The 18,749-nt window shown below is 38.2% G+C and overlaps 1 protein-coding gene across 1 annotated transcript; it reads right to left on the minus strand.

Moving 5' to 3' along the window:
• Nucleotides 1-749: 749 nt before the first annotated feature.
• On the minus strand, nt 750-17,407 carry TFAM (transcription factor A, mitochondrial). Its single transcript, XM_045842251.1, has 7 exons — nt 17,084-17,407; nt 16,402-16,520; nt 14,968-15,038; nt 14,387-14,536; nt 11,404-11,499; nt 3,318-3,374; nt 750-2,839 (listed from the first exon to the last, which is right to left on the minus strand). The coding sequence occupies exons 1-7, from the start codon at nt 17,182-17,184 to the stop codon at nt 2,693-2,695; spliced, it is 741 nt and encodes a 246-aa protein (XP_045698207.1). The 5' UTR covers nt 17,185-17,407; the 3' UTR covers nt 750-2,692.
• Nucleotides 17,408-18,749: the final 1,342 nt, after the last annotated feature.

Raw genomic sequence — 18,749 nt, forward strand, 5'->3', positions numbered from 1 at the left:
TACATGGCATACCAATCTTCAACATGTACTGAAGTTTACTAAGGTGTGGAATCAGATTTTCATAATATTTAAAGCATTAATAATGACATTCATTTAGGAAAAAGAAAAACCAAATAAAAAATGGTATCATAAAATGGTTCTGCTTTAGCTCTTTTCACTGTTTCACACTTTTGGGGCAGTACAGGGGAAGAGAGAGAGGGAGAAAATGTTGATGTGGAAAACAATGATAAGGTGCCATAGGTACCCTGAACCCACAACCCAGGCATGTGCCCCGACCAGGAATCGAGTCAGTGACCTTTCACTTTGTGGGATGCTGCCCAACTGTACCACACTAGTCAAGACACTATTTCATACTTTTTTTCTCCTATGTACTTGAGAGCTTACTAGACATTGAACTTCCTAATTGGGAAAATATGATTTGAATGTATTCTGTATGAAATAGTTTAGGTAGTTGAATGCTGAGATATTGAAAGAAGGTAATTTTAAATGTGTTTTATACAACACTTGTCTTCCAGATGTCTACAAAACTCATTTCTCAACCTTACCTATCCTATAATATTAACACATACTGACTCCTATGTGCTCCCTGGGCTCACCTGATACACAGAACACCATAAATGACTTGAATGATTTTCACCATTCTCCTAAGTACAGTACACAATCAGTACCATTCTAAATGCCACATGGAATTAGAGCTTAACTTCTCCCAGAAACCCAGTTAAGGACGACTGTGACAGACACCAGCACACCTCTTCTCCCCCAGCCCCTCTCCTCATGGGGTCTATCTAACAGCAGACTTTGTCCCATATTCATAACCACAGGAGAAACTTGTTTGAAAACACCCAACTTCAATTTTAAGCTTCCTATTAAGTTTCACTTTTCTCTTTAATCCATAGTCCACACCTTTATCAACTTCAGTATAGAACAAGGCATGACTTTTCACTTATTTTCTATCCACAAACAACAAAAATCTTCAAATTTTTCTGGAGATCTGGAATTGAGAATTCCTCAATAGTTTGTGCAACACAGGGTACATATAAATTTTGAGTTACCCTATTACTATGAACTGATGATGAAAGATGAATAACTTTGATCAAAAAGGTGGTGTGAGTTCTGAAAACTTTTGCTTAACTCTCTTAAGAGGATAAACAAATGCTAAAAGATGGTAAGGTTTTTGCGGTATGTGCTAACTGGAAAACTCTTAAGGTTCATTTTATGAAGGCATAGCAGATAATTTAAGAGATTCTCATTCCACACCAGATGGAACTCTTTTATTATGACACAACATAATTTGAAACAAGATTATTTTTCTTGCGTGTTAACACTGTGGGACAACGGTGTGGCTTTTGTGATTTGACCTCTTTCCTCTTAAAAACAACGCTGACAAATTCTAAAATAAGAACCTCTGAGTCCGTCAGAATACCTATCCCAACACATCGATGGACTGGAACGCTTGTCACCCACACTCTGCTGCAGGCCCTGGGTTGGCAAACTATTGCTATAAAGGGTCACAAAGTAAACATTTTAGATTTTGAAGATTTTTAGATAATTGCTCCATAGTCTCTGGAGCAATTATTCTACTCTGTTCCTGGTGCACAAAAGCAGCCATAAATGAAAAATAAATGAATGAGCATGGCTGTATTCCAATAGGACTTTATTTATAAACATTGACTTTCATGTTAATTTTCATGTTTTAAAATATGTTTTAACCATTTAAAATTGTAAACAAAATTCTGAGCTCACAGGCCATGAAAAAGCAGGCAGTGGGAGGAACTGGGCCCAGGGGCCAGAGTTGGCTGTCACCTGTATGTCTTTCATGTCCTATAAAATGTTTCAGAACAATAAGTTCCAAGTCCAGAGACTTTGGAGACTTGTTTTTGGATTTCTCATTTTAAAATTTATCAGACAAGTTCTCTACTTTCTGGATAAATAGTCACATGAGAGAAAAAATAATTCAGAATACATATCTCTACTTAAAAAGAAAAAAAAGCTGTAAAACAAATGTTTCACCTTTAACATGTAATTAGGAAACAAAAATTTAATTCTATGCAATATAAAATATGCACAGGTTTAGAACATAATGTCTTAGTTTTTACTTTAGAAAAACAGACAATGAGGAAAAGGTTTACAAATCTCTCCAACTTTTATACAAAAACTTGCAACTGAACCCAGCAAGTCCTTGCCTGTACAACCATTAGCCCTGCATGTAAATTATACCTACGAATTAGAATTTACCTAAATGAGTTCTGGGTGCTCTTTTAAAAAATGCACTATTCATCATAGAACACGATGGCTCTACAATTTGGGACACTCCTGAACAGGAAACCCTGCCTCCATAATATAAGGAGACAAGAATATCCTTCCCACAGTCATCAAGTATTATAAAAAACCTTCACAGTCTGAGTCACCTTTATCAAAGGTAAAATGGTTACTGATGCACTTCATGGATTATTTTGATCCTTTGCAGTTTCTAAACAGAAAATAAACTTCACACGAACTTTTGTATGTTTGAGTTTTCCAAAGTAAGATACCAATACAAAATGTATTGGACTGGCAGAAGTCCATGGCATAAAGAAAAAGGAATTAAGTATAAAATGTTTACCAACTTTATCCTTCTAATTTTCTAAGAATTTCAGACATGGACACCTAATTGGTTTCTTGTGTCTATCCATTACGACCATAACTCAGTCTTCTATTTATACTCCTCAGTGCTTTTTGCTGGGGGCTTCACTTTGCGACGAAGAAGATCTTCACGTCCAACTTCAACCATTTGTGCTTCCCAAGATTTGATTTCATTAAAATAACGAACTTTATCATCTTCGGCAAGTTGAATATATACCTGAGAAAAAGTGTAGTTGTTAAAATAATTTTAGAAGAATTTTTGCCATTAATTTCTGGAATGCTTCCATATATACTATAAAAATTACCTTACTCCTCTACATGTATAAAGGGGGACTGAGGAAGAAAGCTTTGTGAGACAAAAATTAGATGAGAAGAAGGTAAGAGACAAAGATTCTGTATTGAGTTATTACAACTTCAGGGCTTGGGAACGTGGGAAAGGGAGGGAGGCACAGTGCGACTGGCACTGGATACACTGGACACTCAACTCGGTGTGACATTGCTTTGAATACCAATTTTATTTGCAGTTAAAAACTTCCAAAAGAAAAAAGCTGAACTGATTCTAAGAACAGAAAATTATTTTAAAATACTCTCACTGTGTTATTAGTAGTGTAAAGTTGTTGTCACATGAATCAAGCCTTGCCCTAATACATCCTCTCATAGATACTCTAGGTACTTGAGATTAAAACCATACTTACTTGCTTTTGAGAACTAGTAAGATTTTTCCAGCTTTCATTTACAGCCTTCAGCCTTAACTGTAAAACAGTACATGTTTAAGTACCAGATACATGAACTTTAGTGATTAAAGAAAAATTTTTTTATTACTCATTTCAACAAAAACTCAGATATTAAGAATCAGAGGTAAAGCCTCATCAATTCCTATCTTTTCCTTCTAAATTAAACTATTAAACTTAAAATACACAAATGACTGGAATATATATCTGTTACTGAGATATAATTGACATAAAACATCAGTTTCAGGTACACAACATGATTCAGTATTATTGTATATACTGTGAAATGAACATCACAATAAGCCTAGTTAATAGTGAACATCTGTCAGCATAATTTTTTAAGAACTTCTAAGATATACTCTCTGAGCAACTTTCAAATATGCAATATAGCATTAACTATAGTCACTATGTTGTACACTACAACACTAAGACTTACTTATTTTATAACTGGAAGTCTGTACCTTTGGACCACCCTCACCCATTTTGTCTATCCCCCATCCCTGGCAACCACCAATATGTTTTTTTATCTAAGAGCTCCGGTGATTCATTTTCTAGATTCCACATACAAGTGAGATGATTCAGTATTTGTCTTTCTCTGGTCTGACTTATTTCATTTAGCATAAATGCTTTCAAGATCCAACCATGTTACCGCAATGGTAAGTTTTCTTTCTTTTTATGGTTGATTAATATTCATATTCATATTACCAGTTTCTTTTCTTTAAAAAAAAAAATGGGTCCCTGACTGGCATAGCTCAGTGAATTGAGCGCGGGCTGCAAACCAAAGTGTTGCAGGTTCGATTCCCAGTCAGGGTACATGGCTGGGTTGCAGGCCATGACCCCCAGCAACCGTACATTGATGTTTCTCTCTCTCTGTCCCTCTCCCTCCCTTCCCTCTTTAAAAATAAATAAATAAAATCTTTAAAAAAAAGGTAACTTTAAAAAAAATAAAAAGATCTTTTTTATTAGAAGGACTTTTTATTAAAAGTCCCATTAAAAAATGGGACTTTTTTAAAGATTTTATTTATTTATTTTTAGATTCAGTTTCTATTCCAGTCAACCACTAGTCGCTTAAGCTGCTTCCACATCTGGGCTGTTGTAAACAATGCTGCAATGAACATGAGGGTGTGGGCATTCAGTTAGCTTTTCAAATTAGTGTTTTCTTTTTCTTTGGATATTACCCAGAGGTAAAATTGCTTGATGGATATATGATAGCTCTAACTTTAAACTTTTCAGGAATCTTCACACTGTTTTCCATAGTGGCTTCAGCAATTTACATTCCCACCAACTATGCACAAGGATTTCCTTTACTCCACATCCAACACTGTTGTGACAACAGGTGTGAGGTGAACTGAAGTTCTCATTTGCATTTCCCTGATAATTAGTGATGTTGAGCACCTTTTAGCAATCTTTATGTCTTCTTTGGAAAAATGTCTATTCAGATCCTCTGCCCATTTGGTAATCAGAATTTGTTTTTGCTATTGAGTTGTTTGAGGTTTTTTATATATTTTGGATATTAACTCTTTATTGGATATATAATATGCAAATATTTACTCCCATTCACTAGGCTGCCTTTTTATTTTGTTGATGAGGTTTTATTGTGCAGTATTTATCTTTTTTGGTTCAGAAATACTGATATTCAAGTATATTCTGTTATAGTTTAACTTTAAAGACTAAGTGTTTTTCTTTTCTTCTCTATAACGTTTTACTCTGAAATGTGTGCCAAAGTGTTTAGGTATGGTCATAGGAACAATACAACACCAGCCTCAACTGTATTTAGTTTAACTTAATTGTGGGACTTGGAAAAAGTTTTATTACCTCCCTTAGGCTTGGTTCTTCATCTATAAAATTAAAGGGATACAGGGATTCCAAGGCTGGAAGAGAGGCAGAGAGAAGGGTCAGCGCACCTCACGCTGCTTATGCTGTTGCTCCCAGAGAGCAGAGAATACAGGGGAAAATGGGCAGGTGGAAAACGTGAGGGAAGAACATGGTCTGAAAAGTATCTGTTTAAAGCTAGGAAGATCATCTGTGATTTTAAGAAGTAGAGAGAGAATAACTTTATTGTCCTCAGCAGAACTTTGATTGAATTTTATCTTCATATTGACAAAAACAGATACAAAGGAAGATACCAAGTAGTACCTGAAACTACATAAATATTATGTTTTGGATATTTTAAACTTTAGCAAGTAAATACCTGCTCTAACTCTTAGCTTTGAAAGGAATTACTTTAATGTTTTTGACTCTTTCCTAATTCATCTTTTTCTTATCCATAAAGTTTAACCCATAAAGTTTCACATTCAATGAGTTAAAAAATAATTTATAAAGTTGCAAGCATAAGTAGTCTGACCTTTCACCTAAATAAAATAATTCATTCAAAAAAATTAAAGATAAAAAGATGGTTTTTTCACTCCTAAAATCCATTAAACGGATCCTTCTACTATGTGAGGACAGTGAGAAGGTGCCAGCTAATGAACAGGAAGAGGGCCCTCACCAGAAGGCAACCATGATGGCATCTTGATCTTGGACATCCCAGGCTCCAAAACTGACCAATAAATTTCTGTTCTTCATTTTAAAATTAAAAAACAAACAAACATTAAATGAATAAACAAAAAAATTTAAGGCATGAACCCATATGAACAAAGATAACAGTAGAGAGCATTTCCAATGCAAAACTGTGGAAGCTGAAACGCACATGGAGCCATGGTTCCCAGCTCACCTAACCCACGAAAGCTACTCCCACGTTGACAGTAGGGAAAGCAGTGTTTTACAATGTAGAATTCCAAAGTTGCTCAACAACTGGCAGCACCAGGTAAGTAAAAAATTGAGGTAAGTTCAGGAGGACTGACTGAAAGTGTTTTAAAAAACAGGTTAAATCCTGACTATGGGCATATTCTAGGACATGGCCTCTCAAAACAGTACAATATGAGTTACTCAGTGGATACCAGGTATAGTAAGGGGCAATAATACCATGCTGGAAGCAGGGCGAGTAAGAAAATCTATACTGTTACCCCAGAATGAAAATCAAAAAGGCTAAGAGAAGACAATACAGAAAAGAAAATTAGCATATCAACTCAGAAGATGCATAAAGAAATAATAAGAACTCTAGAGTCAGAACAAAGAAAAAGAAAGGGAAAAACCAAAATATTGATAGGGGACTTAAGAGTGCAAAATTTTATTTTAAGGTAAATAGTTATAAGCCTAGCAAGTAATGTATATGTTAAAGCTTTTGTTTCAGAGACTACAGATAAGGCTCATCCCCGCTCCTGGGAAAACAGCTGACCTCCTGGGCCACTGCTATAGATTACCACCTGGGGACAAATGAAGTCATCCAGGCTTTTGTATTCCAGGGAGATAAAGATGACCACCCACCCCTGGGAAGAGTTAACTGCCCAGGACAGGAATGTTGCAACTTCTTTCACCAAAACCTCCCTCCCCGCACCCCCACCCCCCGAATTTCAAAACCCCTCACATAAACTTGTTTATTCCCTGCTATAAAAACCTTGGCCTGGAAAGAAAAGACAAGATGGTCTGTTAGGGTATATGAACCCACCATCTTCTCAGATCACCAGCCATCTGAATAAAGCACCCATAAAGATTCAATCCCTGTCTCTGCTTATTGGGTTTGGTAGTGACAGGCAGCCTGAACTCTGGTGTCTTTTCCAGTTTCAGCATCATACTCAACTGGCAAAAACTATAAGTGTTCCCCTTAAGGTCAAGAATAAGACAGGAATGTCCGCTTTCACTTCTCTTATTCAACATAGTACTGGAAGTCCTAGCCACAGTAATCAAACAAGAAGAAGAAATAAAAGGGATCCAAATTGGAATGGAAGAAGTAAAACTGTCACTATTTGCAAATGATATGACACTGTACAAATAGAACCCCAAAGATTCCACCAAGAAACTTACTAGGACTGACAAATAAATTCAGCAAAGTAGCAGGATACAAAATAAATATCCAGAAATCAGTTGTATTTTTATATGCCAATAATGAACTACCAGAAAAGGAAATTAAGATAACAATGATATTCACAACTGCTTCAAAAAGAATGAAACACCTAGGAATAAATTTAACCAAGAATGTAAAAACAAAACAAAACAAAAACTGTACTCAGAAAATTGTAAGACACTGAAGAAAGAAACTGAAGATGATACAAATAAGTGGAAGCACATACGTTGTTAATGTATGGGAAGAATTAACATCATTAAAATGTCCATACTACCCAAAACAATCTACAGATTCAATGCAATTCCTATCAATGTACCAATGTTATATTTCACAAAACTAGAACAAATATTCCATGTTGGGAACTGTGTTGCCTGATTTCAGAAGCTGTAACCCCCATGGCTAAGGCTGAGTAAAAAGACCTTGGGACCATAAGCCACTAAGGAGACAAAGCTTATCTTCCCCGCAGGGGCACCACTTCTGCCCCCTTTATTTCACCCTGCTTGGCCCAGGCAGATGACTGGTTAGCCAATGACGGGTAAAATTCCTCAAGGGAGGGACAACCTAAGACAGGCACAGTGGCAAAGGGGCCCTCAGGGAAGGACTTGGGGGATTATATAAAAGGGGTGATGGACCCTTACCCCTTGGCTTTCCAAGGGCCTGAGTCCTTATTCTATCTGTAAAAAGTCTCCTAATCTCTTGGCTGCCTTACTTCCCCTTCCTGACTTAAGCCTATAACAATGCCAGAGGTGAGTGCAGCCCTGTGCTGGAATGGGCAGTTCCTTGGAGGTGATCAGGCCTCAGAAAGAATGCATAAAATCCTATGAAACCTGCTTGCTAAGAATGCCCTCAATTTAATAAGGGTCCAAGCTTAAAATGAGTTTGTTTTCCAAAGTTTCTTGGCCCTTTAGCTATCTGACCCTGACTCAGAATAAGCCCTCACAGTTCTCTGAATGTTATCTATTGTTTGATCATTACTGCCTGACAATGACTGATGAACTTTACCTGTATTCCTCTGTAAATTGAATCCAATAAAAGCCCATTGAGGAAGGGTGAAGGCCCTTCTCGTTTGAGAGATTAGCTACCTTTCCTCCCTAAGCAGATCATGTCTTGGTAGACTTATTCTCATCCATGGTGGACAGGGGGCAGGGCTCAGTATGTGGAGCACCCCTATAATTCCAAAAATTTATATGGAACCACAAAAGACCCCAATAGCAACAGCAATCTTGAGAAAGAACAAAGTTGGAGGAATCACTATAGTGTAAGGACATAGTAATCAAAATAGCATGGTACTGGGATAAAAACAGACATAGATCAAAGGAACTGAATAGAGATCCCAGAATAAACCCATGCCTTCACAGTCAATATTTGACAGAGGGTTCAAGCACATACAATGGGCTAAAGTTAGTTTATTCAATAAATGGTGTTAGGAAAACTGGGTAGATACAGGCAAAAAAAAAAAAAAAAAAAAAAAATGAAACTAGACCACACAAAACAATAAATTTAAAATGGATTAAAGACTTAAATGTTAGACTCAAAACTGTAAAAATCTTAGGAGAAAACATAGGCAGTAAAATCTCAGAGACTGCTCATAGCAATATTTTTTCTGGTATGTCTCCTCAGGTAAGGGAAACAAAACAAATGAACAAACAGAACTACATCAAACTATAAAAGATTTTTGCCCAGTAAATAAAACCGTCAATAAAAGGAAAAGACAACCCACTGAATGGGAGAACACATTTGCCAATGATACATTTGATAAGGGGTTAATATCCAAAATTTATAAAAGAACTTATAAAACTCAACACCAAAAAACGCCAAACAATCCAAGTAAAAAATGGGCAAAGGACCTGAATAGACAGTTCTCCAAAGAGGACATACAGATGGCCAATAGACATATGAAAAGATGCTCAATGTCACTAATCATGAGAGGAATGTGAATTAAAACCACAATGAGATATCACCTCCCACCAAGTCAGAACACCTATCATCAATAAATTACAAATGATGGAGAGGATGTGGAGAAAAGAGAACCTTTTTGTACTACAGATGGGAATGCAGATTGGTGCAGTCCTGTGGAAAGCAGTATGGAGATACCTCAAAAAATTAAAAATGGATCTGCCTTTTGACCCAACAATCCCACTTCAGACAATTTATCTTAAGAAACATGAAATACTAAATCAAAAGAACATAAGCACCCCCTATGTTCATTGCAGCACTATTTACAATAGTGGTAATTTGGAAGCAGCCCAAATGTCCAACAGTAGATGAATGAATAAAACTATGATATATTTGCACAATGGAATACTACTTTGCCATATAAAGGAAGAAAATTTTACCTTTTGTGACAGCATGGATGGACCTAGAGAACATTATGGTAAGTGAAATAAGCCAGAGAAAGACAAATACCACATGACTCCACTCATATGTGGAATCTAATGAACAAACTAGACTAACAAGCAAAATAGGGACAGAATCATAGAGAGCAGGCTGACAGCTCTTGAGGGGGGTGTGGTTTGGGGTAGAAGGATTGAGCAAAAAAAGAAAAAGGACTCATGGACAACAGTGTGCTGGCTGCGGGGGTTAGGAGATGGGTGGTGGGAGGTAGGATGAAAATGTGAAGAGTGGGGAGAGTCCAGTGTTCATCTTAAATAATGGGAGGTAATGTCTAAAGTATAGCTAATGCTTAAAACTGAAAAAAAATCAAGAAATAAAAATATGTTAGAGATATAGAGATGAATACCATAGTAATCAGCTATAAGAGGAAAATCTGCTTCTAGAGTAAGAAATAGGACAGGGTGGTGAAAACTAGTATCTTTCATAACCAGCCTTACTTTGATTCTTTAAATTATAAGGATGGATAACTACTATCTTTTTAATGAATAAAATGACATAGTCAACTTAATTTTCATTTCCAGGGATAGGACCCAGCCATTAAACTTTCTTGGTGATTCCAATGTGCTTTATTTTATTTATTTATTTTATTTTAGTCAGAGTTAAGAACTACTGATGTAGAATTCTCAAGCATATAACCTTCTCATGGTGATAAGAAAACTAAATCCAAAGTAAATTAATGACTGAGCTAATTCCAACTAAAATAGTAAATAAACTTGCATATTAGTAATGTAGGGCCATAGAAACTGAATTTAATACCTCAAAGGGAATGAATTAAGGAAAGTATCTGGCCAAAGAAGATATCACATATACATGTTATTTAATTATATGTTAAACAGGATTGGTGAAATCAACTACAGACCCAAATAACCCAAACAAGCAGAGTGGCAAAAACCTTCATCTCAGATCAACAAGAGACAGAGATTTGAACATACATTTCTCTTACCATATCATATTATAAAAGGAAAAATAGGATTGCCAATTTGGAGCGTATAAGAAGGAAAAAAGACTAAGCTACAGCAGGAATAACAAGCCTTTCCTTCTTTGACACATTCACACAACAACATACACACATATAAGACATTCCTATGGGCATAACTAAAATTTCATTTTATTAAATGATAGAACATGAAGCAGCAGGTTAGGCTCAAATTCCAGTACAAAATATTACAGCTCTACTCTTTTTTTTAAAGATTTATTTATTTTTTTTTTAGAGAGGGAAGGGAGGGAGAAAGAGAGAAAAAAACATCAATGTGCGGTTGCTGGGGGCCGTGGCCTGCAACCCAGGCATATACCCTGGCTGGGAACTGAACCTGTGACACTTTGGTTTGCAGCCTGTGCTCAATCCACTGTGCTATGCCAGCCAGGGCTCTACAGCTCTACTCTTAATCTTACCCAGTGATAGTAAAACACTTACGAACTGCTGAATAAGAAAAATTTTCAAAACTTTAACACCCTACAAACTAGAAAAAAAATTTTAATTAAAAAGGTTGAAAATATACATATTGGCAACTGTATACTCAATTGTACATGGTAATACCAAGGACCTTTCCATTAAAGAGATAAGAAAGAGGGCCTTACTTGTATCTTGTATTTGTTTATAATAGTTTATTACTTTTCCTCACCACCTGACATATGGCACCCCTAAAATCTCCTAAAATATTTTAAAAATTAAAATAAACAAAAATTTAAAACACAAGTGCAGTTCTATTTTACCTGTGAGGTACCATCCTTAGCTTCTTGGAAGCGTTCAGATATAAAAATGTTATAAGCTGAGCGAGGTCTTTTCGGTTTTCCAAGCAGTGTTAACTCCTAAGTAATAAAAATGGAAGAGTTAGATATAGTTTTAACCTCTATGAGACTTAATTTTACTTACAGAAACTGTATTCACTATCATGTATTATGCAGAATGCTCCTTAAAATGAATGTTATGATTCTTACATAAAGTGTGTGATTATTTCCTTCTGGGGTCAGAATTTTGATAGCACTAAGTTTTGAAAATTATAATAGATTTTATGAGTTATTTTCCATACATTTCCTTTACATATTATTTTCAAGGTCTCCATGAACTGAACACATGTACAAATCTTTTTTAAAAGATAAAACAATCTCCTCTGTTTCCAATGAAAAATCACTTTATTTTCTCTGAACATTTCATGAAACTCCTGTAGACTTCACAACTTAATTATTGCCCCTTTTATTTCTAGAATTAACTACTAGGGATTTCTCTCCTAGATGATATGCTTGCAACCTCCTAATTCCCACACTTCTCACCTGATCTTTAACTATTTGGCACTGGCAGTCTTTAATGGGGAGGGAAGGAAAATTCCAACAGGGAGTGGAAAGGGAAATATGAGGGAAAAAATCCTCAGGCTTCGGGTTCAACATGTAAGGAGCTTAGAAGTTGCCACTCCTTCCTCACAAGTGTAGAACTGAACAGCCTGAAAAATCAACAACTCTTCCTGGATCCATGAGAGGACACAGAGCACACTGCGGTTGGCCCCTGAACTGGACACAGACAAGTGAACAGAGTCTTGAGGCTGACCAGAGCAGAGACCCAGGAGGACGTTGCTGTGCGAACCAGGGCTGGGGAGGAAAACCTGAACTGTAATGAACAAACTGCTGGAGGTTCTGTGTGGACAACTCCAAGATTTTTAGGAACACCAGAGGACCCTGTCACAGGAGGGCCCTCATACTAATGTGGGATTTACAACTTCAGGAGCTTGACCAGATCCCCACAAGAAGTATCTATAGAAGTATCTAGAAAAATACATGCTCCACCCCCCACCACTGCTTTCAGCAGGGGGCGGGGACAAGAAGCCATTCTGAAATGTCTGAGCACTCTTTTATTCTTCACAAAGCCTGCCCTTAGGGGCAACTAGTTAATCAGAGCTAACCTTCTATGGTATTATCAGAGCCTAACTGACCGAAGGAAGGAAAATATGCAGGTCTAGCCCACTTGAGCCATCCTATCCCACCAAAGGGGAAGGGAGAAAACTGAAACGCTAGTGCAGTTCACAGAAGAGAGATAGGATCTCTGAAAGACTGGGACCTAATCACAGCGCTAGAGAGTACTTCCCTTGCCCCCACCCTGCCACCATATTAAAGCTTATTTAACAGCAATTCCTTTTACCCAGTACATCAGGTCAAGCTATCAAGAAAAAATTCCAAGACACACTAAAAGGCAAAAAACAGAGTTTGAAGAGACAAAGAAACATGGCAGGGATGTTGGAATTATCAGATGAGGAATTTAAAAACAACAATGATTAATACACAAAGGACTCTAGAAAGCAAGCAAGAACAGATGAGCAATGTAAGCACAGAGATGGGAATCCTAAGAAAGAACCACAAAGAAATGCTAGAGAGCAAAAACACTAACTAAAATAAAGGGCCTTTGATGTGCTTATCAGTAGACTGGACACATGCAAAAGAATCTGATCTAGAGGACAGTATTAGCAAAATCCTTGAAAACACTAAAACAAAGCAATCAAAGACTTAGGGGAAAAAATCCAGAATACCAAGGACTATGGGACAACTACAACAGGTGTAACAGGTATAACAAAAGCATACTGGGAACACCAGAAGAGAAAAGGGAAGACAAGAAATATTTGAAAGGGAAAGCCTCTCTATCTGCCCAATGCTCACTTCTGGTCCTTGCCACTCACCAGTGGTTGGGTGCACTAAAGAGAAAGGGAGAGTAAAAGAGGAAGAGTCTACTTTAGTACTCACCCCTTCACACACCATCCCTATGCAGAAAGTGTATTTCTCACTCTTGGTTTCTTTTCTGGATCCTTTTACTAATTGGATCAGCAACCTTAGATTACTGACTTGAAATTGGCTGAGTCCTTAGGAGGACTCAAAACATTAAGGTCATGGATACATACCTTGGTATCTCACATTTAAGGGCTATAATCTACTTTTTCAGAAAAGTAGTTTAAACTGATGACCATTTTCTGTACTGTATGTACTGACCACCTCACACCTAATACTGCTTGTATACAAAAATGTAGTCTAACTTTCAAACAATGGAATTTATATGGATTAATATCTTAAGCTAGGAACTATAATTTTTGAACCATGTGGGTTTTTTCTTTTTAAGATTTTATTTATTTTTAGAGAGAGGGGAAGGGAGGGAGAAAGCGAGGGAGAGAAACATCAATGTGTGGTTGCCTCCTGTGCGCCCCCCACTGGGGACCTAGCCTGCAACCCAGGTATGTGCCCTGACTGGCAATTGAACCCAAGACCCTTTGGTTCACAGGCCAGCACTCAATCCACTGAGCCACACCAGCCAGGGAGGAATCATGTGGGGTTTTTAATGAGGGGGAAAAAAAAAAAAAGATTTCATCTTAAAGGCACTTACTTAGATACAATAGGCACTATTCCCTGATGTGTTATTAAATGCAGTGTATTAGCAATATTCAGAATCAAACTATTACCTATAAAACTATTCAAATCAATAGGCTATTCTAGACAAGACTCAGAAGCAAAGATTCTTACTATTCCTACATCCCAAGGTAGCAACAAGGGTTTCCAAGATGGACTCAGTAACAAATGATCCTAATGGCAGAAGAGAACTATCCCATTTTTCCTAACTAGAGTATACCATATAGCCACACATATCATCAAGACAAAACTACCTATATTTGTTCATTATGTAAGTTTCAGTTCTTTGTCAAGAGAATATTTCAATAATACTCACTCTCTTTTTTATTATCGATTTCTTTTTTAAACGTTTTTGCATCATTTCTTTTTCTAAAGTTACCCTCTGACTTGGAGTTAGCTCTTCTTCAATTCTGATTAGCTCTTGTTTGTATGCCTGCCAGTCTGCCTTGTAAGCGTCTTCATATACCTATAAATAAATTTTAAAAAACAATAGTAAGTCAATTAACTGTTGCTGGCCAATTAAACATAGCACATCTGCCAAGAAAAGACAACTGCATGACTTCAGGTAAAGATAGACTGAACTACCAAATGGAAAATGTGCTCTGGGATATTTATATGGACCAAAATCATGTGGGTTTTTTTTTTCATATACATGCTAACCAAGCTCAGAGCAATTAGCCTAGCAATTAGCCTTCAATGTCACTACTCTTCATCACTACCCCCACAATCAGTATTCTCATCATTTATGTAGATCAGAAGGCATGAAGTTCCTTTGTAGACAATGGATGTTTAAAAATAAATAAATAAAACTCTGGGTCATCTGGTCCCTTAAAAGGCTGGCAGTTGTTCCTAACTACAGAATAACTGGTCAGCAATGTTGAAAACCTGTATGCTTACTTTTTTCTGTGAATCAGGAAGTTCCCTCCATAGCTCTGCGATTTTTTTAATCAGTTCTGAATTTCTTGCACCTATGGATTGGAATGAGAAAAGATGCCACAATTTTATGTCTCAGAACTAGCTTTTCTCTAAAGACAGCCAGGAAATCATAATCTATTAACTCTAAACATGTTTCATTAGATACTCTACACCACACACAACATAACACAATGATTTAGCTTTTCTGTAACCAACTAATTTTATGATAAATTTAATACTTTATCCAAATTTTAAAGTCTATTATCTAATAATCAAGGAGTATATCAAACAATACTGAGAAATTGACTAGTAGTATAAGCAGTTGGGCAATCAATTTCATTGAGTACTTTACTTCATATTTTAATCAAATACTTTTTCCAAGTCTTCTACTAATTAAGTTCACAACACCTGAATAAAGAACAAAATACAGTCTTGATTCATATAACACCATCTTGGATTTTAATTACAGAAATACCATTTGCAAACAAACTAAAGTTTTCTAAAATCCATGCATTATTCCCAATTTCCTTCCTTATCTTAACTAAAATGGCGGGGTGTAAATGCTTTACCAAACCACTTATTAGTTTCAACTCCTACATTTTAAAAGATGTGAACACTTAAGCACGTCTCATAAACCAATTCTTTGAGAATTTTTATTATAGCTCATTTGATTTTTAGAAGTATCCTGTGATGTACTGCTTGTGACAAGGCTTTAGAAATCATAAGCAAAGGTTAGCTATTAGCTTTCACTACAACCCCAAATGAAGACCCTACAGCCTCTCTAGGGAGTCATAAAACATGCTATCTCAAAATCTTTCAGTGCAAAAGCACTACTTTGTATAGAGCTTTCAAGTGTTCACAACACTTCCACAGATGTTATTTCACTACAACTTTCATTAATAATTCCTTGAGGCAAGGAGCTAAGCAAGAGATAAAATGATTCATCAATGGTCTTTTAAGCCAAGGGCAACTGGGCCCAAAATGGTGCTATTTTTAAAATACCTTTCCCCCTGGCTGGTATGGCTCAATGAATTGAATCCTGGCCTGTGAACCAAAAGGTCACTGGTTCAATTCCCAGTCAGGACACTTGCCTGGGTTGCAGGGCCAGGTCCCCAGTTGGGGGCCTGTGAAAAGCAAATGATTAATGTCTGTCTGTCTCTCTTTCTCCCTCCCTTCTCCTCTCTCTAAAAATAAATAAATAGAATCTTAAAAAAAATACCTTTCATAAGTTCTCAATTATATTTAGTATTTCTATTTTGTAAAAATAATGTTAGACCTGCTATTTCACAGGCCATCAATGAGAACAGTTATGTTCCTGCAGTCACTGCATCGTTTGGTAGTGGAAATCAACTTTGCAGTTTAACTGCTTAGTGGGCTATTACATCAGAGAAGAGTGCAAGCCCCAAAACTCCTTACCTGGGTTCTGAGCTTTAAATATGGGTAGCTGTTCTTTAGAAAAGCGAACATATGAAGTCATAGGCTTCTTTGGATAACTTCTCAAGGTGGATGAAAACCATCTCGGTATATATACAAAACTACATAAATAAAAAGAAAATAACCAATGTCAAATATATATGCCAATATTCACAAGTACATAAATAGGTCCCAAATAAGATGTCATCAAGATGCTGTATTTCCGACACTTTCGACAAAATAGCTAGTGACATTTAAAATCGTTCCCTAACCAGAGGGAACAGCCTGCAAAACTGAAGCCTAACTCCAAGCCCTTACCTCCTACGAAAGGCAGAAAGTAGCGAACGCACCTCTACTGCAGCTCCTGGGCCCCGCCTCCAGCACGCGTAGATGAAGGCGGGAGACTGTTGGCGCAATTTTACAAAGAACGCCAAACAACCGGGCAGGTGCTCCTAGGCCGGGCAGAGAGGGGCGGGAAGGTGGAAAGTGACCCAAAGCAAAGCATGGGGTACTACTGGATAAGGCCTGCAAAGCTACCACCCCCCTGGCAAGGTCGGGGACTGAATCAAAGGGTTAAGGCAACCCTGACGTCCTGGGCCGGGGCGGGTGTGGGGGCGGGGGGGGGGGGCAGGGGCGCAGAAAGTGGAAGAAACCGTCTACATTGCAGGCTCGTTATCTTTCTTACCTGAAAGGGGAGCGCAGTCGGCTCCCACAGTCCGCGCAGAGATCCGCTCCCGACTTTCCCAGGGCACTCAGCACGCCCCACACACCCCGAAGAAGTGGCATTGCACCCGCCGGAGCAGGTAGTAACCAAGCCGCAATCTCGTAGTGCACCCAAGCCCTACAGGAGAACCCCAACAAAGACAATCTGAACCTGTATTCAACCCTCCGGAGCGTGCAATCAAACCCCTCCACTCGCGAGGCACTATGGGAAACCTAATAACATCCTGTTGGTTGATAGGCTAGGGAAAGGCAGAATTGGCGCAGGCGCCTTCGTGGCTACCCACGTGGGCGGGGCTGCAGAAAAGGTGGAGGAGCTTAGAAGCGGTGGAGGGGAATCGCAGCCCGGCTAGCTGCGGAGGGCCCTAGCCTCGAAGGGGCGTTGTAGAGCCGCCTCTGCCCCCGGCCCCCGCCTCCGCAGTAGGTTCCGCAGTGGGGCCAGGAGGTGTTGGAGGTGCGGCAGCCCTCTTCATCCGGACTGGGCCCTGGTTGGCGTCCGCAAGTGTTGGCCGGAGGGCTAGTACGTAACAGACAATTTACACTCAGAAAACGCGCCGCCCACGCTGCTCTGAGGTCAGATTGGGGGATGCAGAGCGCCCGCAGAGCCGCTCAGTGAATGCAGGAGCTGGAGCCGAAAGTACTGTGGAGGAGTGGGGTAGAGGATGCGGCGTGTTTTCAAACCTAAACATGCATATTTCCGGGCCTACTGCAGCGCCCAATTCAGTATCTGTGTGGAGCCCATGAATCTCCGTTTTTAATGAGCTCCTCGAGGTTCGACAAATTCTAATGTCAGTGGTCGTGGGACTACATTTAAAGCAACAGTAATCTAGACTATCGTCCTGCAGCGAACATTGACCTTCAAGCCTAGCACGCTACCTTGCTTAATTTGTAGGCAGGACACTTAGGCCAGTTAGTTGCCTGAAGTCTCGAGTTCTAGCCCCAACATTAACATTAACGTCTTGATCCAGGAACGTCGTGTCCCCTCTCTGAGATTCAATTTTTCCCATTGCAAATGAGGGTTTATATTAGATCAGTTTTCCCAACCAAAGCCCTGAGAACTTGTGTCAAGCAAGTACACTTTGAGATAATTGATTCATGTGCTGTATAACATGAAAAAAATTGGGAAGACCTAAACTAAAGATATCTAAGGACACTTCCAGCTTTTACATTATAGTCACTTCAAAGATAGACATCTCCTGAAACAGCGTTTCCTCTGTTGGATAGCTGGAATTGTTCGAAAATTCTTAACCTATGTGATAATTGAGCTGAGAATCTACTTCCTTTCTGTAGCTTTGAAACATTGGCCCCTTCGGTGCTACAAAGGAGTGCAGATCACTTCCTTTAAGTGGTAAGGAATGAGCGCCACTTCCCTTATCATACTCTTAGGGTTGAAAGGGACCTTCTAGATCATCTGTGTTCAAATCTCCAGTCCTGACACGAAAGAGATTTTTTTCCTGAGTTCACAGGATGTACAGCACAAGCCCCCTAACACAGGTGACAGACACAGCATTTCCCCACCCCCAGTACAATTTAGTGGCACAGAAAAAGAAATAAGTAATTACAACTTAGTACTAAGAGAGAAGTATATATATAATTCCATTTTGGAAATAATTTTTTTCTAGTTTTGTAGA

The sequence above is a fragment of the Phyllostomus hastatus genome, unplaced genomic scaffold, assembly GCF_019186645.2.
Source record: "Phyllostomus hastatus isolate PE091 unplaced genomic scaffold, TTU_PhHast_1.1 phas_contig_38, whole genome shotgun sequence".
Lineage (NCBI taxonomy): Eukaryota > Metazoa > Chordata > Mammalia > Chiroptera > Phyllostomidae > Phyllostomus > Phyllostomus hastatus.